The sequence below is a fragment of the Thamnophis sirtalis genome, unplaced genomic scaffold (assembly GCF_051295495.1).
Source record: "Thamnophis sirtalis isolate CommonGarterSnake01/CBP01778 unplaced genomic scaffold, rThaSir2_p1.2 scaffold_13, whole genome shotgun sequence".
NCBI lineage: Eukaryota > Metazoa > Chordata > Lepidosauria > Squamata > Natricidae > Thamnophis > Thamnophis sirtalis.
Window position 1 is genome coordinate 15,750,206 of NW_028261393.1, and position 24,128 is coordinate 15,774,333.

At 42.5% G+C, this 24,128-nt stretch overlaps 1 protein-coding gene across 1 annotated transcript in view; it reads right to left on the reverse strand.

Annotated features, from left to right (window-relative positions):
- LOC106537585 (discoidin, CUB and LCCL domain-containing protein 1) overlaps positions 1-24,128 on the reverse strand; it is a 41,868-nt gene that overhangs the window by 16,408 nt on the left and 1,332 nt on the right. The window contains exons 2-5 of the mRNA XM_087727440.1: positions 17,980-18,201; positions 6,156-6,293; positions 2,449-2,500; positions 1,287-1,359 (exon numbers count right to left, since the gene is read on the reverse strand). Coding sequence (XP_087583566.1) covers positions 1,287-1,359; positions 2,449-2,500; positions 6,156-6,293; positions 17,980-18,201 — 485 coding nt within the window. The remainder of the gene's footprint in view (positions 1-1,286; positions 1,360-2,448; positions 2,501-6,155; positions 6,294-17,979; positions 18,202-24,128) is intronic.

Genomic DNA, 24,128 nt, shown 5'->3' on the forward strand with positions numbered 1-24,128 from the left:
CTTTAAAAGGAGTGTAATGTCAAGTAAATATAATCCCAGGCAATTGAAATAAACTTTAAAATAACAGTAGTTGATAATTGTGGTAAGAGAAAGTTACTTGAAATGAAAAGTATTTAGAACTGATTTGAAGAAAGAATTTATGAGATATGCAAATCTTTTTTGGGTTAGGATTTTGCAAATATAGGCCTCACTGAAACAATCCTATTCTTGATTAGATTTTCTGCAGTGGTTTATTGGCCATATCTATTAAATGTTTTCCTAACAAATAGATGGGGAAGAAATGGAGGTAGTGATAGATTTTATTTTCCTGGGTTCCAAGATCACCACAGATGGGGACTATAACCAAGTAATTAGAAGATGTTTGCTCCTGGAGAGGAAAACTATGGCAAATCTAGACAGCATGTTAAAAAGCTGAGACATCATCCAGCCAACAAAAGTGTGTATAGTCAAGGTTATGGTTTTTCCAGTTGCAATGTATGGCTGTGAAAGTTGGACCATAAGAAAGGTTGAGCGCCAAAGAATGGAGGTCTTTGAACTATGGTGCTGGAGAAGACTCTTGTGAATCCCTTGGATTGCAAGGCAATCCAACTGGTCAGTCCTAGAGGAGATCAACCCTGACTGCTTTTTAGAAGGCCAGATCCTGAAGAGGAAACTCAAATATTTTGGCCACCTAATGAGAAGGAAGGACTCCCTGGAGAAGAGCCTCATGCTGGGAAAGATTGAGGGCAAAAAAAGAAGGGGATGACAGAGAATGAGGTGGCTAGATGGAGTTACCGAAGCAGTTGGTGTGAGCTTAAATGGACTCTGGGGGATGGTAGAGGGAGGCCTGGAGGAAAGTTGTCCAAGGGGTCATGATAGATCGGACACAAACTTCACAACTAACAACAAATTCAATGTATCTTTTAGTTCCTTAACTCGAAGGCATTAATCACACCATCCATAAACAACTACACTTTGTGGATGGGACTCCATTTTCTCTTTCCTTCCCCAGGTCCCAATTTGAAATCCATATCATTAAACTGAAGCATATTAGGGGTTTGTTGGTCATGATTAACAAAGATCAAGGCCAAGAAAGTCAGGACCATGGTCAGCGCGCCATGAGGCTGCTCACAAAGAAAGTTGAGCTTGGTGGCCTCAAGAAAAATTTCTCTTAACATGGAAACCGGGATGATCTTGCAATCAGACAGCCTTTGGAAGCTCCATGTCCTCAGGAAAATAACCTTCTGAAGCCACCCCTTTCTGAACAAGGATACATTTGAAGGCACGATCCACAATGAGCAACTCACATCTCTGTATCCTTGGTTCATATTTCCCCAGATGTCACCTGCCACTCCCTTGCAGCCTGCAGGACAATAAACTCTACATAAAAATAATAGAAAAGAATATGATCTATGTGAGAGAGGCAAGACTGTTAGCCAATCAAGATTGAAATACTTCAGAAGGTATTTTTATGTTTTGGGGGTTACTTGTTATCACATTATAACAACTCGGCAAACTGCATAAAAACACTCAATGAGCCAATTGCAGACCTTAATTTAGAGTAGCAGCAAGATCTAAGCCAGGGTGTTAAACTCAAGGCTTGGGGGCTGGATCCAGCCCATGGGGTACTAAGATCTGGCCCGTGGAGCTGGCCTGGGAACAGCAAATGACCAGTCCATGGTTCCTCTGCCAGCAAAAATGGAGCTCCGTTTTCATTGGCAGAGGGTTGCAGGATGTCACCGCAGCCGGAAACAGAGCTCGCGAGGTCTGACAGAGAGCACTCAGGCTTCCACAGGCACCCCAACATGAGTGACGTCGAGCTGGCCATGCCCACTCTGCCCCCCCTCTGGGCCCCCTGAAGTCAAACACAACCCTGATGTGGCCCTCAATGAAATCGAGTTTGACACCTCTGACCTAAGGCAAAGTTTCTCAACTTTGACAGCTTTAAGATATTACTGCTACTCCCAGAATTCCCCAGCCAACCTGCTGAGGAAGTTGTCAGGGTTGAGAAATGCCAGGGGATTCTGGGAACTGAAGTCCACATATCTTAAAATCACCAAGGCTGAGAAATACTGGCATCAGGAAATACAGCAAAATTCAGCACAAACTGCATCTGCTTGCGTTTTTTGAGAGCATCCAAAGTTGGCAGGACACCATAATGATTTTTTAAACAAAGGCAGAGAATTTAAGAATAACAGTCATATATAGCTGATGGAAACAATATTTAAAATGTCCTTTTCTTTACAGAAATAAGGTCTGCAGATCCCTGATCTGTTGAAAATTGCTTCCAAAGCTACCATTTGTGAAACAATTAGAAAATTAAAAGTAGGGTTGGTAGAAAATTAACCCAGGTTTAAACTCCCATCCCCTATTGCAATTGCATGTAAACACATTTGATTTTGTTCCACGGCAGAAGAGACCTTCCTTTATTTAGAAGAAACCAGGACAATTTTTATTAGAAATTCTTACCTGATTTGTTCTGTGTTATAATGAATGCCTTTTTGCAAGCATGAAATCAAATCTGAAAGAGAGAATAGGAGAACATAGCAGTTTAGAAGGTGAGTGTTATCATGGGATGTTGTAGCACTTCCATTTCAACCTACCGTATATACTCGAGTATAGGCCGACCCGAATATAAGCCGAGGCACCTAATTTTACCACAAAAAACTGGAAAAGTTATTGACTCAAGTATAAGCCTAGGGTGGGAAATGCAGCAGCTACCGATAAATTTCAAAAATAAAAATAGATACCAATAATGCCATTGCCCATTGAATAACATATACAGCCTGCCTGTGCCCATTAAATATACAGTAGCCATTGTAAAAATTTGCTCTACATAACAAATTATTATCACACAATACTGGTGTATTCAATGAAATACTTCACTCACCTCATGATGCTGATGTCCCGCTGTGATGATGATGTCCCGCCTCCTATGACACACGGCACAGTGATTCCTATCATTGGATCACTGTACCAGAGGAGGTGGGACATCACTATGTGGCTGCTTGCCATAACAAGGAGGAGGTGGGACATCGTTGCAGAGCGGCAGGAGGGGGAGGAAGGGGAGTCGTAAGATAGCCCTGCATTACATTAGAACGTGAGGAGGGGGGATGGTGCGGTGCACGCTGCGTGGCAAACTGACACAGAGCGAGGGGAAACTCAGGGGCGCTGGGCCATTCACGAGCGTCACCCAGCGGCATGGCCCCGCCCCTTTTTCTCCTCCATTTCGGGCACATTTTCACTGACTCGAGTATAAGCCGAGGCGGCTTTTTTCAGCTCAAAAAGTGGGCTGAAAAACTAGGCTTATACTTGAGTATATACAGTATGTATTTATATTAACTGATAAATAAATTTAGGAGCAAGGCAAGGAGAAAACTGTCATAAAAGTTCAGGGATGGAAACAAAGCCGATGGTATTGAAAGTTATTGTTGGAGAAATAAGGGAGGTGGATTTTCAATTTGTTTTTTGTCATTAAGGGAAAATTTCTATGTAGCCTGTTGACGTTGGAGATGACCAGGCTGAGCTTGAGGGTGGGATCAAATGCATTGTCATTTTAGAGCAGGGGCATCAAACTCGAGGCCGGATTCGGCCCATGGGGCACTTAGATCTGGCCCATGGGGGTGCCCTGGAAACAGCAAAGGACTGGCTTGCAGTGCCTCTCCCAGCGACAATGGAACTAACAGCCCTCCTGAGCTCCATTTTCACTGGCATAGGGTTGCAGAAGACTGGCCCAGCCAAAAATGGGGTTTGGTAGCCTGTTTTTTCTGGCAGAGCACTTGGGTCACAGGAATCCCACACACAAGTGACATCAAGCTGGCCACGCCCACTGCCCCCCCTCCCCTGAGATCAAACACTATCCTGATGCGGCCCTCAGTGAAATTGAGTTTGACACCTCTGGTTTAGAGTCTCTATACCCCAATAAGAGACCTAAATCCAGCCCCCCTTGAAGTCGGTTGATTCTTAAGGCAAAGGTAAAGGTTCCCCTACTCTACTCCTCCTCCTCCTTCCAGTCACCTGTTGAAACATCCTTGGTTCCCACAGGAAAACTTTCTGTTTTGGCTAAAAGGTAAAGGTAAAAGTTCCCCTTGCACATATGTTCCCGACTCTAGTGGGCAGTGCTCATCTCCGTTTCAAAGCCAAAGAGCCAGCACTGTCCAAAGACATCTCTGTGGTCATGTGGCTGGCATGACTAAATGCTGATGGCGCATGGAACGCTGTTCCCTTCCCATCAAAGGTGGTTCCTATTTTTTCTACTTGCATTTTTACGTGCTTTTGAACTGCTAGGTTGGCAGAAACTGGGGCAAGTATTGGGAGCTCACTCCATTACACAGTATTAGGGATTCGAACCGCCAAACTGCCGACCTTTCTGATCGACAAGCTCAGCATCTTAGCCACTGAGCCACCGCATCCCTCAGTTGATTTTTATCTGGTTCCAATTTGCCTTGATCATTAGTAGTTCAAACTCTTGTGTATAGGTAGCATGAAATAAACTTGTAGCCTTGTGAACTCTATCCTGGTTCCTGACTTTTTTTTTTCACCTGTCAAGATGGCTCATGAACTAATCTGCAATGGGATCAAGTCTCCACCCAGGTTTTCTGAGGTGCTGAAATGGGTAAAGTCGTCTTGCAGCAAAAGGATTGAGGCTTGTTCAACTGAGGGTACAGGCTTCCTGCAGGAGTTTCTTACATGCAGAGAATGACTTTGTGACTCTGTTTATGTAATCATCAGGCGTTTGTTGAATTTTCTGTAAACATTGCACAACATTTTTCCTTCTGGCTACAAAGATAGTTGCTGCATTCTTACGAATGGAGTATTTCTACATTTTTGCCTGTTTAGAAGAAGCAGGCAGGGAAAATATTAATATTGAAAATAGAAGACACCATAAATATTGTTTAAAAAGTAAGTGGGTGATGTACTTTGGACATTGTACTCTGTCTTTCACTACATCCAAGTGAATCAAATCACTACATCAAATATACCAGTCAGTAATCTAGAAAGAAAAATTCTGAGGAAAAATTTGCAAGTCCCAGAACGTTTTCTGGAGTCACATGGAGCTGTCTGATTTAAAGTATTATTTTCATGGATTTCTAAATCCTGAAATTACCTCTTTCATATGTGCATTCATTTTTAGTTTGGTGTAAGTAAACCTTCATACATTTATTTTGCCTCTGCATTTAAAAATGAAGTACTAGAAAATATATCATGTCCTTTCACTCCCGTAAAAAGAAAACAAAAATTTTAGGAAAAATTGTGGTTGTAACTCAAAAACTACTACTCTGTTTTCCCAAAAATAAGACCTCCCCTGGAAATAAGCCCTCCCTGAAAATATTGCAACACAGCAGCAGCCATGAGGTGACCAGGCTCGCTGCCTCCTGCACCTCCCTGAAAATAAGCCCAAGTGCTTATTTCAGGGGTCAAAAGAAAATAAGACCCTGTCTTATTTTGGGGGAAACACGGTATTTGATGTTGGATAAACCAATGGCTGGTAGACATTTTTGTAATTTGCAGCTGATAATATGCACTCTTTTTTTGCCACTTTGGTTGCAACAATTTGTTTTTGTACCCATAGAAGAGAATACTTGTAGTTCAGGGTTGAACTGTGGGGTCCTTGGGGCTCTCCGATCTTGATAGTTTTCTTGCAGACATTTCATTATCCAGTTAGATAACTGTCAGGCCTGCATTTATATTCCTTTTAGAATTTTGGCCTGCCACACTTTCTCATATTTCATTATGCTGTTTCTTTAAGTATAGTCGATGGGAGGAGGAATAGAAGGAGTAGGATTGTGGAATGTATTGTTTTTCATTCTTTACTAAAAGCCAAGGTCATCCTTTGTCTCCGCACTTTCACACCTGACCGGAAGCAGTTGGGCGTAGACGCCAGCATGGAAGAAGACGATTGGACCATGTGATGGCCTGTGGGTGTGGGGACAAGATCATGAACTATTAACTGAGTGGGATTCTGATGTAACTTCCAGAGTTGGAATCCCACAGCACGATGCCAACATGCCTGTCTTATTAAATTGGATCTTTAAGCATAGTTTTGCCTTCAACTTTGATTTAATTCTGCATGGTATTTGGAATGCTGACAGTAACATTACCAGTGTTGTTTTGGTTTTTAGCAGTCTTCAGCATCGACAGCTGAAGCAAATATGTGATGGAGATGTTTTTCCTACCTGACCGGTTGCCGCTGGCGTAAGAAAGAAGGAAGCCACGACCAGAGTGATGTTTGGTACTGTTGAATAAGATAGTTATGGAGCTGGAATTCATCACCAAGACTGAGCGAGGAGGATACGCACTGCCACAGAATGGACCTGGAATGGGAAAACGAGAAAGAAAAGAGCATAATTTTTCGATCCAGAGACACACTAGCCATTTGATGTATCCTTCAGCAACGATCAATCAACCTCTATACTCCCAGCAAACGTCATCCAATTGGGCCCTGTTGAACGTCTTTCCATCAAGAACTTCATTTCGGCAACATAGTGTAAGTGGTAAAACTAGGAAAGGAAGAGAGGAAAGTGCCTTTGGAAATACTACCATGTTTCCCTGAAAAGAAGACAGTGTCTTATTTTCTTCTGATCCTCGAAATAAGCACTTGGCCTTATTTTCGTAGAGGTCTTATTATTTTTGAGGTGCATGCAGTGGCGAGCGTGGTCATCTCATGGCTGCTGCTGTGTTGCAATATTTTCAGGGAGGGCTTATTTTCAGGGAGGGCTTATTTTCAGGGAAACGGGGTATTTGTTCCTTCTTCCACTCTTTATATTCAGCCCAGCTTTATACTGGCTAAACCTCATCCTACGCATCTTGTTACAGACTAGATTTTATGCAGACATTCCCAGCCAGAGCCATTCTAAGTCAGGCAGTGGGAGGCTGACTAAGATTTCACTGTCCCTGAAAGTAACAGGGTTTGGACTCCATAAAGGTCACAACGCAACTGGCAAGGAAAAAAGAAACAAGACTGAAATTTGACATCAGCCCACTGCAAAGTGTCTGTGTTCTACCAAGAAGGCCCTTATTAGGGATTTAGTACACAACTCTGCCAAATTTTGAACTGCCCCCAAGCCTGTTGATTCAGCCCTCTCATTTCCCAGGCCTTGGCTTTGGCTTCCTTTCTGTTGGCAGACGGTCCTTGTTGGAAAGAGTGATTTATTGTTCCAGGGGACTTTTGCATGCAGAAATGGTAATTTGCTAGTTGCTGGGAAAAGTAACTAAAGGGGAACTCCTTTGTTTCAAGTCTGCCTGGAAGCTCCAATGAGAAGCAAGATCCTGGAGAATCGGCCTTTTGGCTTGATCCAGCAACGTTCTTCTCACGTTTCCCCAAGGCTGTCCAGTTAATTTTTCTGAGATCACCCAATCAAGCTTTTAGAATAGAATGGAATGGAATAGAACAGAACAGAATAGAATTCTTTATTGGCCAAGTGTGATTGGACACACAAGGAATTTGTCTTTGGTGCATCTGCTCTCAGTGTACATATAAAGACAAGATATATTCATCACGAATCATAAGGTGCAACACTTAATGATAGTCATAGGATACAAATAAGCAATCAAATCATACTAGGAAACAATCAATATAAATCATAAGGATACAAGCAACAAATTTACAGTCCTACAATCATAAGTGGGAGGAGATGGGTGATAGGTATGATGAGACGATTAATAGTAATGTGGACAGTAAACAGTTGGACAGTGTTGAGGGAATTATTTGTTTAGCAGAGTGATGGTGTTTGGGGAAAAACTGCCTTGTGTCTAATTGTTCTGGTGTGCAGTGTTCTATAGCATCGTTTTGAGGGTAGGAGTTGAAACAATTTATGTCCAGGATGTGAGGGGTCTGTAGATATTTTCACAGCCCTCTTTTTGACTCGTGCAGTGTACAGGTCCTCAGTGGAAGGCAGGTTGATAGCCATTGTTTTTTCTGCAGTTCTAATTATCCTCTGAAGTCTGTGTCTGTCTTGTTGGGTTGCAGAACCAAACCAGACAATTAGGGAGGTGCAGAAGACAGACTCAATAATTCCTCTGTAGAACTGAATCAACAGTTCAGTACAAGCCTGCTTCTCTTAGTGTCACAACACCAATCCAGAGATATAGTGCAGGCTTAGAGCTGCATACACATCTCATAAACCAGGAATGTTCCATTTATTTTTCTCCAGTTGAAAGCTGCCCAAGACCTTTCCATGCCAGAAATTCAGTTCCAAAAGGATATGGCTGAAAAACTAAATTTGGGTTTAGTTACACTCAAGTTGAATTAAAATGTAAGCAAATTGTTATAATTATTTTTAGGAAATTGATATAGTCACCCCTCCTAAATATGCAACTCTGGGCAGTGAACAATCCATACAATTATTATTTTTTTTTAAAAAAAACCATTGTGAATTACAATAAAGAAATGCAGGAAAAAATAAATATATAACTTGTTGTTAGTTGCGAAGTTGTATCCAACTCATTGTGACCCCATGGACAACGTTACTCCAGGCCTTCCTGTCCTCTACCATCCTCTGGAGTCCATTTAAGCTCACGCCGACTGCTTCAGTGACTCCATCCAGCCACCTCATTCTCTATCCGAGGTGCATTCTCTAGGAGCCGAGGTGGCGCAGTGGTTAAATGCAGCACTGCAGGCTACTTCAGCTGACTGCAGTTCGGCTGTTCAAATCTCACCGGCTCAGGGTTGACTCAGCCTTCCATCCTTCCGAGGTGGGTAAAATGAGGACCCGGATTGTTGTTGGGGGCAATATGCTGACTCTGTAAACCGCTTAGAGAGGGCTGAAAGCCCTATGAAGCGGTATATAAGTCTAATTGCTATTGCTATTGCTATTGCTATCGTCCCCTTCTTCTTTTGCCCTCAGTCTTTCCCAGCAATAGGCTTTTCTCCAGTGAGTCCTTCCTTCTCCTTAGGTGGCCGAAGTATTTGAGTTTCCTCTTCAGGATCTGGCCTTCTAAAGAGCAGTCAGGGTTGATCTCCTCTAGGACTGACTGGTTTGATCGCCTTGCAGTTCAAGGGACTCACAGGAGTCTTCTCCAGCACCAGAGTTCAAAGGCCTCAGTTCTTTGGCACTCAGTCTTTCTTATGGGCCAACGTTCACAGTCATACATTGCAACTGGAAAAACCATAGCCTTGACTATATACACTTTTGTTGGCATATATAACTACCAGTATGTAAATATATAGAAATAACTAGATAACAAATGCCCTATTGGGTTATTGTTTCTGAGATATTTTCTTATCTGAACAGGGAAACAGAATGACCAAGGGTGGGCAAGAGAGCAATGGGAGCAGAAATGACTTCTGACTTCCCGCTGGCTTCCCCATTGAGCTTCCTCATGGGAATCTGTCAGGCAGCATCAGAAATCTTCTCTTCCCTTTCCAGCAGGCAGGCAAGTGGCTGCTACTGAGGAAGGAGGGTGCAAGGATTGTGAGACTGGCTTGGAAACTGTCACATATTGTTGAACATGAAGGTCCATATGACCACATCAGCAGTCAGTAGCACTAAAGCAGCTACAATTTTCTCAAATTTTATTCCCTTGGGAATCATGGATCCTAGATTTTGGACACATTCTGTAAGTTAGACCATTTGTGCTACCTTGGTTCAAAAACTATGATGTATTATTTCACTTGGATAAAGATCATGACAATAAGAGCTTTGGTACCATAGTATATAAATCTTCCAGGCTGATGCTTATTCTGCAACAGCCCAGATTTCTTTTATTTTCAGTTAAAAGCATCTGTAAAAGATAGAACTAGAATTGATGGTCATTGTATTTCTTAACACCGATATAAAATATTTTCATTGTCTGCAAGGCTAGGAGCAAATATTTACAAAGCAAAAATATAACAAACGGAAGAACACACAGCACACAAAAACAACTCCAAAACTGAAAGAAAATGACTACTCTAGAATATATGATGATGACAACACTGTCTCTGCTCCAATTCAACAGCTACAAACCACAACTGAGTCAGCAGTATACAATCCCCGCATCCCCACCTTACTCTGCACTCCCACGCCCCAACTCCCAGGACCGTAAATTATAGGAAAACCTCTGGAATTTCTTCCACATGCCAACTCTGTCCTCATCCCTCAAAATCCCCTTAAGCAAATATGTACACCTCAACCTCCCCCAGCCTGTTTGGAATGGGCCTCACAACTAACAAGGCAAAGGGAAGGTTTATTTAACCAAGTAGATGGACGAGGCAGTGGGGAAAGAATTGTAAAATAGATTTGATGTGAAACAAAACACAGAAGTTTAACAGATTAACAGAGTTGGAAGGGACCTTATAGGTCATCTACTCCACCACCACCCCTCAAGCAGGATACCCTACACCATTTCTGACAAATGGCAGTCCATTTGTTGTCGTGCAATTGGGTGGATTTGATTTAAATCAAGTCAATTTAAATCACGATTTAAATCACTAGTAAGTAGGCTTGATTTAAACCAACCCAATTTAAATCATAATTTTTAAACAGCAACTGTCATCTCTGTCCCGCAGCGGTTCATCCTCTGACCTGCTGTTGACTCACCGACAGTCCCAATATTGCAGAACAAATACACAACTAAGCTCCATTTCATGCTGAATAAACTAAATGATTACCGTAATGTATCTAAAATAGAAAACTATCCTTAGATAGATTTTTACTCCAAAAGCATTTTATTCAAATACATTTGATAAAAAAATCTGATTTCAATAAAAAAATCTGATTTTTAAAGTTTTTTTTTTTAATCATCAATTTTTATCCACCCCGTTTCTTACTCTGTGTTGTGGCCCATCAGCGGCCAGCAGAGCTGGCAGTAGATTTGGACAGGGAGGAGGTTGGGGAGGAATATGGGCCAGTCCTGGAGGCTGGGGAAGGCTTGGACGAGGGCTCTGCATCAGAGGCAGACACAGGGTCGAGGCTTTCTGGCAGTGATCAGGTGCCAGAGGTAGACAGCAGTGAGGCAGAGGAACAGCTGGAGCCTGTTCCCAGTGTGCGCATGGGCAGAGCTGCCAGAAGAAAAGAACCACTCAGAAATCAGGGTCGACTTGGGAGTAAAGCCACAGGTGGACAGTGAATGGTCCCTCCTATAGGAAATGAAAGGGGAGTGAAAGGAGAGTGGGCTTTTGTAGGAAACAATTTGTTCGTTCAGTTGTTAGATTCATTTCAGGAGCGTGAAGATCTGTCCGTGAATCTCAGAGACTCTGTGCCTAGTCTTTCCTTGCACAGCACATCATTTGGAAAATATTTACATGGCAACTTTCCAAGCTACATAAGGTCTGTGGTCATAACTTCACCTTTGAAAGACTGTTTACCAAGCCTTTGCTGAATGTGAATGAGAGGAATTTGCGTTTGTTTAATAAAAGGGGTTTTGTCGGGACCAAGAATCTGCTTCATACTTTTTGGGGAAGCCTAGGTCAGAATACTCTGATCTTTGCTTGCCTTTCCTGACCTGGGCGGTTTCATCGCTATTCTCAAGTTGTAAACTCTCTGTGTCTCCGGAAGTGGAATGTTAGGGCTGAATTCTAAACAAATGAAGTTGTAATTTCTGCTTTAAGGAGCAGCAACTGCACAGGATGTAGGGTTTGGTCTTCAGCAGAGGATTTAATCTACTGTTTCCCAATACTTTTTTCCCGGTCTAATCTCGTCATATCTGGTAATCTTACAGTCATCCATGGTAATAGTAATAGGGAAAAGAATGTTTCCCAAAAGCTGTGGGTTTCCCAGAGAGTTCAATTATGTACTGAAGAGAGAAGCCATTCTTCTTCTACCGAAGAAGAAATTTTGGAGCCTGTTACTGAAAAGCAAAGTCTAATGTCACGTGCCAGAGAAATCAGGAGATTCAGGAAGTTCAAATGAGTACAGGTATGTTCTGACCTAGGCTTCCCAGGAGCATGAAGCAAACTCCTTGTCCTGAAAAAAAAAACCCTTTTATTAATTGCTGTGAATTCTGCTCATTCACACCCAGCAAAGTCTTTCAAGGGAGGGTTTACAGTCACAGACCTTACCTGGCTGACATGTTGATATCTGCAAAACTTGGCAAGGGGTCTCGGAGAATCATGAGCCAATTAAGTGAACTAATTGTCTCTTGAAAACTCCACTCCCCTTTTGCTCCTCTTTTATTTCCTCTGGGAGGGCCCATTCATCGTCCACCTGTGGCCTTACTCCCAAGTTGGCCCCTGTTCTTTAGTTGTTCCCTTTGTCTGGCAACTCTGTGCATGCGCACACTGGGAACAGGCTCCAGCTGTTCGTCTGTCTCACTGATGTCTGACACTGAAGGCAACTGATAACTGGCATATGGCTCTGGCTCCCTCTCTGCTTCCAACACAGAGCCACATGGATGGATAGATGGATGGAAGGAAGGAAGGAAGGAGGGAGGAATGAAGGAAGAAGAGGGGATAGAGGGAGAGGAAGGAAGGGAAGGGAGGGAGGGAGGAGAGGGATGAAGGAACGAAGGAGTGGGAGGGAGGAAGGAGAGGGGGAAGAAAGGAAGAAATAAAGGAAGAGAGGGAAGAACAAATGAAGGAAGAAGAGGAGGAGGGAGAGGAAGGAAGGGGAGGGAGGAAAGGGGCGAAGGAAAGGAGTGGAAGGGAGGGAGGAGAGGGGGAAAGAAGGAAGAAATAAAGGGAGAGGGGAGGGAGGAAGGAAGGGGAGGGAGGAGAGGGATGAAGGAATGAAGGAGTGGGAGGGAGGGAGGGAGGGAGGGAGAAGGGGAAGGAAGGAAGAAATAAAGGAAGAGAGGGAAGAACAAATGAAGGAAGAAGAGGGGGAGGGAGAGGAAGGAAGGGGAGGGAGGGAGGAAAGGGATGAAGGAAAGAAGGAGTGGAAGGGAGGGAGGAGAGGGGGAAGGAAGGAAGAAATAAAGGGAGAGGGGAGGGAGGAAGGAAGGGGAGGGAGGGAGAGGAAGTAAGAGATGAAGGAAAGGAGTGGAAAGAGGGAGGGAGGAAGGGAGGGAGGGAGGAAAGGGGAAGGAAGGAAGAAATAAAGGGAGAGGGGAGGAAGGAATGAAAGAAGAAAAGAGTGGGAGGGAGGGAGAGGAAGGAAGGGATGAAGGAAAGGAGTGGAAAGAGGGAGGAAAGGAGGGAGGAAGGAAGGAAAAAGGAAGGGATGAGGAAGGGAGGGAGGAGAGGGCACCAACAAACCTGGTGAAGTGAAAGTAACAACTAGCCAATCCAATTCTAATGAGAGGCTGGGAATGGGATCCAGGTGAGATGCTTCCTAAGCCGCTTTACAATGCTGTGACATGAAATGCTTTTCTGAAGCCTTTGGGGTGGGATGCAAAAGCAATAAATACACAGAGTCCATCCGGCTTCCTTTATCCTTGTGCTGCTGCCTCAGACAGCAGCTGCCTCATTTCCCCTGATGTTCCTCGCCCACTGAGCAAAACAATGTTCGGTGATGGCTGCCAGAAGCCCTCTCTCCCTTTCCTATCATGAGGGCAGCCCTCGGCTCCGAGGTCAAACCTGCTTGCAAGGCTCAGGCCACCCCCTCCCCAGCTCTGCTGAAAGCTGGAAGGAGACAGAAAAGGCTCCGCTTCAGAGCCAGGAACTGTCATAAGGCCAGACAATCGAGGGAGGAAACTTTGGGGCAAGTACACGCATTCCTGGAAATGCATGACACTTTTGCTGTCAACATTCAAAGTCCCCACTGCCAAGAGAGGAGCTGATGGAGAAACTCCAGCTAACTCAAATGAGGGTTGTTTACCAATGAGAAACTGGGCAATTTGAGCAGGGAATGCCTGGGTTTTGTCAGGAGCACCAGACTACCAACCCTGTGGCAATGTTAAGGATAGGGTTTGCGCCAGGGGTGAAATTCAGCAGGTTCTAACAGGTTCTGGAGAACCGGGAGTGGAAATTTTGAGTAGTTTAGAGAACCAGCAAATACCACGGGCCCAGTGATGGGTTTCAAAATTTTTTTGAACCTACTCTGTGGGTGTGGCCTCCTTTGTGGGAGTGGCTTGCCAGCCATGTGACCTGGTGGGAGTGGCTTGCTGGGCATGTGTTCTCTCTCTCTCTCTCTCTCTCTCTTTCCTTCCTTTTGTCTCTGTTCCTTTTTCCTTTTTTTCTTTCATCTCTCTCTCACTCTTTCTTTCTTTCTTCCTCTTTCTCTTTCTCTCTCTCTCTCTCTCTCTCTCTCTCTCTCTCTCTCTCTCTCTCTGTGTGTGTGTGTGTGTGTGTGTGTCAGTGGAACCTCTTCTGTAGGTGTGGCCTGCTTTCCGGGTCCACTGGTGGAACCTCTTCTAACCGGTTCGGTAGATTTGACGAACCGGTTCTACCGAACTGGTGCAAACTGGCAGGAACCCACCTCTGCACTGGCCCCAGAGTGGGGTAGAAATGGAGATTTTTCAGTATCCTTTCCCTGCCACGCCCACTAAGCCATGCCACACCCACCAAGCCACAGAACTGGCAGTAAAAAAGAAATTGAATTTCATCACTGGTTTGTGCCTGTGGTGATTTAATAGGACACAGAGGCTGCTCCAATCACAAATGACTCCAAAGTGGCGTATATAAATCTGCTTAAAGCAAAATAGACTGCAATCAACAAATCAAAAGCATAGAAACACCACACAAGAGCCTGCAAAGAGTTTCAATCTACTTACCCATAGGATTAAATCAGGGGTTGCAGCCTTCTGATGGCCCAAAAGGCAGTGGTGGGATTCACATAATTCAACAACGGTTCTCTGCCCTAACGGTTTCTTCCAACAATCAGTTCACCAAACTGCTCAGAAAGTTAACAACCGGTTCTCCCGAAGGGGTGTGAACTGGCTGAATCCCACCACTGCCCAAAAGTGGTATTTAGGTAGGAGTCACATACTCCAAAGCTGATGAGGTCAAAAGCGAAACTAGACTGGCTTGAATTTCAATGTGATTGAAATGACAATAAATTAAATTGGGTTCGTAGAGTCATATGAGAGAGAGAGAGAGAGAGAGGGAGGGAGGGAGGGAGGGAGGGAGAGAGCAATTCTTCTGTTAAATATAGTTGGGTGCTAATTGGATATCTATAAAGATTTCTGAGTATACCAAACGTTTGAGGGGCTCACACACACCAACCAGCAAATGGTTGCACTGCATATGACAAATTGATCTCTGAAGGGAGAAAATGGAATGTTTAGATGAGAAATCCAAGTGGGAATTGTTGGAAATTCCAAACTCATTTCCGTTTAAAAATAAAATCCCCAATGGAAAAATCTGATTTCCTAAAGATGTTCTGCATGGAAAACGAATTATAGAGAAAGAAGAAGGGCAAAGTGTGTGCATTAAAGTTTCTTTCCTGACAAGAAATAGTATCACCATTTTTTTTTGCAGGCTTTCATAGCAGATAATTAATAGATTTCAAATCAGATGGACCTATACAGGCCTTGAAAGTGGAAGGGAGAAGCCAAAAAAGAAAAAGGAAGGAAGGAAAGAAACAAAACAATATTTGGAAACGTTTGCCTCAAACTATATTCCAGAGAATTGTGCCTTTCGCAAGAATTAAAAGTGATGGAAGTGATGAGAATGGAAACAGAACTAAATATAGGACAAAGGAGGGGAAGGGACAGAGATCTAAGAAGGTCAAAGTGCTGCAGAAGACAAGATCTTCTGGGTTTAAATGATACACTTCAGATCCTCTCAAGAGCTGATATACCTCTCTTCCTGCTGCTTCCTGTGGAATAACCAAAGAACCCAACAATGGAAGATCAAAGTTGACAAAGTTTGTGGAAGAATGAACGAAGGCAAGCCACATGACAAAAAAGTCTATAGCAATGAAGTGCGGTCTTTTTATAGCCCTTTATAGAGATGTATAAGCTGAGGCCCTTGAAAGCTGTTGTCAGGCCTGCATTTATAGTCCTTTTAGAATTTTGGCCTGCCACACTTTCTCTTATTTCATTATGCTGTTTCTTTAAGTACAGTCAATGGGAGGGGGGATTAGAAGGAGTAGAATTTTGGAATGTATTGTTTTCATTCTTTGCTAGAAGCCAAGGTCATCCTTTGTCTCCACACCAGTACACCTGACCCAGGGGTGGGTTTCTCACCCCGTTCCAACCGGTTCGGTTGGAACGGGGCCGGCGGCGTCCTCGTGCACGCACGCAGTGCACGCATGCATACTAGCGCCTGTGCGATGCTCCAGCTGCTCCTGGAGGATCGCGCAGGCGCTGTATGCATTCTGCGCATGCATGGAAGCGCAGAACTCATCAAAACCGGGTAAGAAACGCGGGCGGGCGGGTGGATCCTTCGGCGTTCCCGGAAGTTACTTACTTCCGGGTTCGCCGACCAACTGGTTCGCAGGGACCGCCGCGAACCGCCTGAAACCCACCCCTGACCTGACCGAAAGAAGCTGGGCATGGACGCCAGCGTGGAAGGAGAAGATTGGACTATGTGATGGATTGTGGGTGTGGGGACAAGATCATGAACTTTTAACTGGGTGGGATTCTGATGTAACTTCCAGAGTTGGGATCCCCATAGCTATGTGCCAACATGCCTGCTTTATTAAATTGGAATGTTAAGCATAGTTTTGCCTTCGATTCTGATTTGATTCTACATGGTATTTGGAACGCTGACAGCTGTCAGGCGCTTTTGAAAATTTCTGGCAAATTATAATTTCCAAGATAATAAGGTAAAGATAAAGGTTCCCCTTGCACATACATATGTGCTAGGTTCCTGACTCTAGGGGGTGGTGCTCATCTCCATTTCAAAGCCGAAGAGCCAGCACTGTCCGAAGACGTCTCCATGGCCGTGTGGATGCCATGACTAAACGCTGAAGGCACACGGAACACTGTTCCATTTCCACTTTCTAAGATAATAGAAAGTGGAAATTAATAAACTTGGTACTGGAATCCTGTTCCTTCTGGTTCATTTTAAAACACTCAAATATAATGAAAACACATTTAATTTTTTTGGGCTGGCTCCAACCATTATTTTAAATCAGAGGTTTCCAAACTTGCCAACTTGAAGATTCGTAAACTTCAACTGCCAGAATTCCCCAGCCAGCATGGCTGACTGGGGAATTCTGGGAGTTGAATACACAGGTCTTAAAATTCTCAACTTGGAGACTCCTTCTTTAAATGTAGTTTCTGGTATGCCATTGATCAGTTGAGTCTGACCTTAGGCTAAGAATACCCACCTTGGTCACTCTTAGCCTCTTAGAATGCTACAGTGTTAGGAAAAATGAATCTATATGAAATATTGGGACTGATTTTCATCTTAGAAACCAGTTCTGGTACAGACACGCTTGTTCAGACTACTGTTGCTGGATGTGATCAATGGGAGACAGTGTGCATGGAAAGGAGAGGAAGCTCTTGGATATGCAAGTTCATCCCTTTGCCCTTGATCTATATCTATATCTGTATCTGTATCTGTATCTGTATCTGTATCTGTATCTGTATCTGTATCTGTATCTGTATCTGTATCTGTATCTATATCTATATCTATATCTATATCTATATCTATATCTATATCATCATCTATATCATCATCTATATCATCATCTATATCATCATCTATATCTATATCATCATCTATATCTATATCATCATCTATATCTATATCATCATCTATATCTATATCTGTGGGTGTGTATGTTCCAGCATAACTCTGGAACTCCTTGAGCAATTTCAACCAAACTTAGTATACAGATGACTTACTCTCTGGAAACAAATACTGTGGGGGGTAAGACACCCCTAAAATCCCTCAGGGTGTGTGTTCTGTTAAGATACAGCCTGTTGTGCCTTGAAATGGCTTGTACTGTACTGCCTTAAAATGGCTTCTACTGTGCAGCACAGTGGAATTGCCATGGTAACGGCTTCACAGTACTCCACAAGGGGGCTCCCTCTAATAAGAGAGGAAATCCAACATTAGAAAGTACGTTTGGTCCCGACATTTTCCCCCTATAAATAAATACCCGGACAACGCCGGGTTATCAACTAGTCAATTATAAATAGAATAACAGAAAAACAGGAAGGAACTCCTGGTCTTCTAGTCCAACCCCCTGCTCAGGCAGAAAACTCTATACCATTATCTTTAGGGATGAGGTCAAGGAATGTCCTTACCAAAGCCAGAACCGTCGGAAAGAGATGAAAGCAACAAGAAGCCATATTTGCATTGTTCGGAGGCTTCGATGTCCATGTCTCCGAATGCCAGGCTGAGGGGGCTCCCTGCCACTCCGTGAATTTGCCACTCGCAAGAAGTCGAGTTTGGATACGTGCCTGGAAAGTTCTTGGAAGACAAAGTCCCACTGTAAGATGTGAGCACTGAATGGCCACAACCGTCCCCTGGAAGGCAAGGAGAGAAATCATTCCATATTTGGTATGATGGCCTGGGTATAACATCACACAAGGACCAATTGTTCTTTGCCTGCTGTTACCTTAGCAGATAGGGGATTTATTTAGGGTCACAGTTTGACGACCAGAGGCAGTATTGTTTAAAAGGTTTTGGTGGATTACATTAGTGTGGCTAGTGGGGTGACATCATTAAGGTCACTACAGAGTAATAATAATCACAATATGATACCAATAAGAATAATAACATTATTCTGTTGTTTTGCATGTACATGAAGAGCTTCTGCACTGGAGACAAATCACCATTAGCCAAATATTCTATGCTATGCTATGCTGTGCTGTGCAATGCTTATTCTATTCTATTCTATTCTATTCTATTCTATTCTATTCTATTCTATTCCCATTCCCATTCCCATTCCCATTCCCATTCCCATTCCATTCTTCGCTATGCTACTCCATTCTTTTTTTATTAGATTCATTCAACAGTGCCACATTAACCAACATAGCCTAGAGTAGACAATATATTTTTCAACAGGATGTGGATAAGACGAAATAGAACAGATGTTGCAAGAATGGAGGAAATACTTTTCTCTCTTGAGTTAAAAACCTCAAAGTTTTTTTTTTTTTGTTTTTTTTTAAATGAAGACAGTTCTTTTCAGGCCATCACTCTTGCTATTTCTACACATGAATGTAATCATGGGGTGATTGGTCAGTGATTTGCTGCAGTTCCCAGAAGGGATATAAAATCTTCCTGATTGGATCTACAAGAAAGATGAGAAATAAACATTCTTTCCAGGAAGGATTTCATTCAGATTGATCGTATCTATAAACTTATGTTTAGGTTAGGCTTTTTCAAGCTCGGCAACTTTTAAGATGTGTGGACTTCAACGTCCAGAATTCTGGCAGCATGCCAGGTGGGGAATTCTGGGAGTTGAAGTCCACACCTCTTAAAGACTGCCGAATTTGAAATACATTGTCTTAGAACATTAGTTGCTTTGATTTTGGGCTTTACCGATGACATTGATAGATCTTTATAGAAATAGCTCGTTCATATTATTATGAAAAAACAAAAAGTTATGACTTGATATTAATGCCTTATTTTACTCCAACAGAGAGAGTAGGAAATGAATATTTCTTTTTGTTCTTGTTTTTCTTATCCTTCCTCACTTCTCTTCCCCCTCTTCCTCCCCACCGTTTGCCTATTTACTTTTGTATTTTGTATCTTATTTTATTTTATAACTCAATAAAAATGTTAAATGGTTAGAAGAGCAAGCCAGCCTGGCCTGAACAAAACAAAACAAATTATTGATCATTCAAATTTTAATTCGAATTTTTTTTAAAAAATGTCATTGTCAATTTTAACTGGGTTTGGGATATTCTATTTAATTTTTTTTAAACTTTTGTACTATGTGTTTCTTTTAATGTTGTACGCCGCCCTGAGTCCTTGGGAGAAGGGCGGCATATAACTCTAATAAACCTAAACCTAAACATTAATTGCTATCGCTTATGGTACTATTGAAAAAAACCACAGGTACAAATAGTGATACAGAGAACAAAATGTTTATGATTTGATTTGATTTGATTTGATTTTAACTTTATTTGTATGCTGCCCTTTTCCCTGAGGAGACTCAGGGCAGCTCACAATTCAGGGGGAGGGATGTACAAAACAAGTTATACACATGAAGACAATACATCGTTAAAAAGCACAACAGTCATACTATTCGGGTGGGGTTGAAGTCTTTAGCCCCAGGCCTGTCGGGACAGCCAGGTTTTAAGGACTACGCGGAAGGTCTGGAGGGTGGTGAGGGTACGAATCTCCACGGGGAGTTCGTTCCATAGGGTCAGAGCAGCCACCGAGAAGGCTCTCCTCCGGGTAGTTGCCAGTCGACATTGACCGGCTGATGGAATTCGGAGGAGGCCTAATCTATGGGATCTTATTGGCCTAGTGGAAATAATTGGCAGTAGGCGGTCTCTCAAGTACCCAGATCCAATACCATGAAGGGCTTTGTAGGTGACAACTAGCACCTTGAAGCGCACCCGGAGGTCAACAGGCAGCCAGTGCAGCTTGCGGAGGATAGGTGTTACGTGGGTGAAACGAGGTGCACCCACGATCGCTCGCGCGGCTGCATGATGCTAACTCTATAACACTGAGTTAGCTACCTCTCCACTTTGTATTACCTACAAAGTTCACTATAGTCTGTTGGTGGTAGAGCATGTGGTATACCAGATGGTTAATAAATAATGCCTTTAACAGTGTGGACAACTAGCATATTTGGTTGTGTAGTCCAAAAAAGTCAGGTTGTATCAGATTGGGGTAAGCTGAAGAAGATCTTTAAGCCATACAAACGCGTATAATGGCACAATACAAGAAGTCCTCAACTTACAACCATTCACTTAACAACATTTTAAAATTACAATGGCACTGATAAAGTAACTTATGACCAGCCCACAATTTTTTGACAGTGAGAACAGCTAATCAGTGGAAAAGCTTGCCTCCCGGAGTTGTGGGTGCTCCATCACTGGAGGTTTTCAAAATTGGATTGGACAACCATCTGACCAGATGCCTTGAGCAGGGGGTTAGACTAGAAGACCTCTGAGATCCCTTCCAGCCCTAAGATTCTATGTTCTTGTGACTGTTGCAGCATCCTCATGGTCATGTGATCAAACTTTGGGTACTTGACAACTGGAGGGTATGTGGGGTGGTTGTGGCACCCTGGGGTCATTTGATGACCATCTGCACCCTTACCATCTGCAAGGCTTCCAAGAAGCAAAGTCAATGCGGGAAGCCGGATTCATGACTGCATGATTCATCTAGCAACGGCAATGCTTCGCTTAACTTTGGCAAACAATGATTGTAAAATCATATGTAACTTAGAAATGGAAATTTAGCAATGGAAATTCTGGTCCCAATTATAGCCTAACCCTAACCCTAACTCAAGTTCAAAACGATGCTATAAGGCACAGCACACCAAAACAAAAAAACACAAGGACAGTTTCCCCCCCGAATGCCATCACTTTGCTTAACAACTTAATTCCCACAACACTGTCATATTACCTACTGTATTACTATTCTTCCTCTCTTCCTTCCTAATAGCTATCTCTTCCCACTTATGACTATAACCATGTTGCTTGTATCTTTCAATTTATATTGTTTTCATTGTTTCCTTGCACAATTTGATAGCTTACTAGTAACCTTGACTATCATTAACTATTGTAGCTTTTTATTCTTGATGAATGTATTTTGTTCTCCTTATGTACACTGAGAGCATCTGCACCAAAGACAAATTCCTTGTGCGTCCAACCACACTTGGTCAATAAAGAATTCTATTCTATTCTATTCTATTCTACTTTATGTACACCGAGACCATATGCACCAAAGACAAATTCCTTGTGCGTCCAACCACACTTGGTCAATAAAGAATTCTATTCTATTCTATTCTATTCTACTTTATGTACACCGAGACCATATGCACCAAAGACAAATTCCTTGTGCGTCCAACCACACTTGGTCAATAAAGAATTCTATTCTATTCTATTCTATTCTACTTTATGTACACCGAGACCATATGCACCAAAGACAAATTCCTTGTGCGTCCAACCACACTTGGTCAATAAAGAATTCTATTCTATTCCATCCCATCCCATCCCATCCCATCCCATCCCATCCCATCCCATCCCATCCCATCCCATCCCATCCCATCCCATCCTATCCTATCCTATCCTACCCTACCCTATTCTTCTTTATGTACACAGAGACCCTATGCACCAAAGGCAAATTCCTTGTGCGTCCAATCACACTTGGCCAATAAAGAATTCTATTCTATTCTATTCTATTCTATTCTATTCTGTTCTTCTTTATGTACACCAAGACCATATGCACCAAAGACAAATTCCTTGTGCGTCCAACCACACTTGGTCAATAAAGAATTCTATTCTATTCCATCCCATCCCATCGCATCCCATCCCATCCCATCCCATCCCATCCCATCCCATCCCATCCTATCCTATCCTATCCTACCCTATTCTTCTTTATGTACACAGAGACCCTATGCACCAAAGGCAAATTCCTTGTGCGTCCAATCACACTTGGCCAATAAAGAATTCTATTCTATTCTATTCTATTCTATTCTATTCTATTCTATTCTGTTCTTCTTTATGTACACCGAGACCATATGCACCAAAGACAAATTCCTTGTGCGTCCAACCACACTTGGTCAATAAAGAATTCTATTCTATTCCATCCCATCCCATCCCATCCCATCCCATCCCATCCCATCCCATCCCATCCCATCCCATCCCATCCCATCCTATCCTATCCTACCCTATTCTTCTTTATGTACACAGAGACCCTATGCACCAAAGGCAAATTCCTTGTGCGTCCAATCACACTTGGCCAATAAAGAATTCTATTCTATTCTATTCTATTCTATTCTATTCTATTCTATTCTATTCTATTCTATTCTATTCTATTCTATTCTGTTCTTCTTTATGTACACCGAGACCATATGCACCAAAGACAAATTCCTTGTGCGTCCAACCACACTTGGTCAATAAAGAATTCTATTCTATTCCATCCCATCCCATCCCATCGCATCCCATCCCATCCCATCCCATCCTATCCTACCCTATTCTTCTTTATGTACACAGACACCCTATGCACCAAAGGCAAATTCCTTGTGCGTCCAATCACACTTGGCCAATAAAGATTTCTATTCTATTCTATTCTATTCTATTCTATCCTATCCTATCCTATGCTATCCTATCCTATCCTATGCTATCCTATCCTATCCTATCCTCTATTCCATTCCATTCCATTCTCTTCCTTCGCATTGCATTGCATTGCATTGCATCGCATTCCATTCCATTCATAAGTCAAGAACTACCTATTAAACCTGGAAATTATTTCCACAGTGTGTTGACCTGTCATTCGCACAACCCTTTGGAAGAGAAATCATTTCTCACCAGGATCCTATTTAGATTTTTGTTTTCAAGAGCAAACGTGCTGCCCTGGAAGAGTGACCTTCTGCAAAACAATCAGCGGCATTTCTCCCAGGATTGGAACTCTTTTAATTAAAGAACTGTGTGGCCATTTTATAATTAATCAGAAGCCAAACAGCAAAAGAGTTGAGTTGCTGGTCACAGCACAGAAGAGACAACTGTGACTGATGGCTGGGGAAGAGAAACTTTTCTTGTGTCTATTCATTTTTGGGGGAGGAAAAAGAGAGAGACTTACATCTACTTTAAGTGATTGTTCCTAAGTGGGATCTACAATATTAGGTTTCTTCCAGCCTTAACCGCCAACTTAACAATTCAACTCCTTCAGCTGTGCTGTCAAAAGGTGACTGGTTTGTGACTTGGCATATCGCCAGAGCTACTGTGGCTTGCAGACAATGACTTGTGAGCATTCAGTATGGCACAAACCCAGAGAAAGATTCTTTATTTTTAATGGTTATTGCTTCTTCTTCTATTTATTTATTTAATTGTTAAATGCAAATAATACAAACATATTACATACACATCTAAATACAAAAAAAAAGAAAGAAAAAAAAGGAAAAAAACCCACATATTACAGTGCACCCCCACCTCTTGGAGGCCTTCCCCCTTATATTTCTTCATCTATAAGAATTAAAAGATATACAATATATTTCAATTATGCCCTTATCCCCTCCAAAACAACATATATCCTTGAGTAGGTTTATTCCCTATGCCTCCCACCAACACTGATTTTATAAAATCCCCCCAATTTCATTATAATTGTTTGCTTTGATCACCCCTTTTTAAAATTTAATTTCCATTGTTAATTTATCACTTGTTGCCGTACTCCAAATTTGATTATACCACTCATTTCTTTGGATATCCAGACAGTGATTCAATAGGCAATAGTGAAGCTACTTCTTAACAAGAGTGCAAGCCAGATTGAA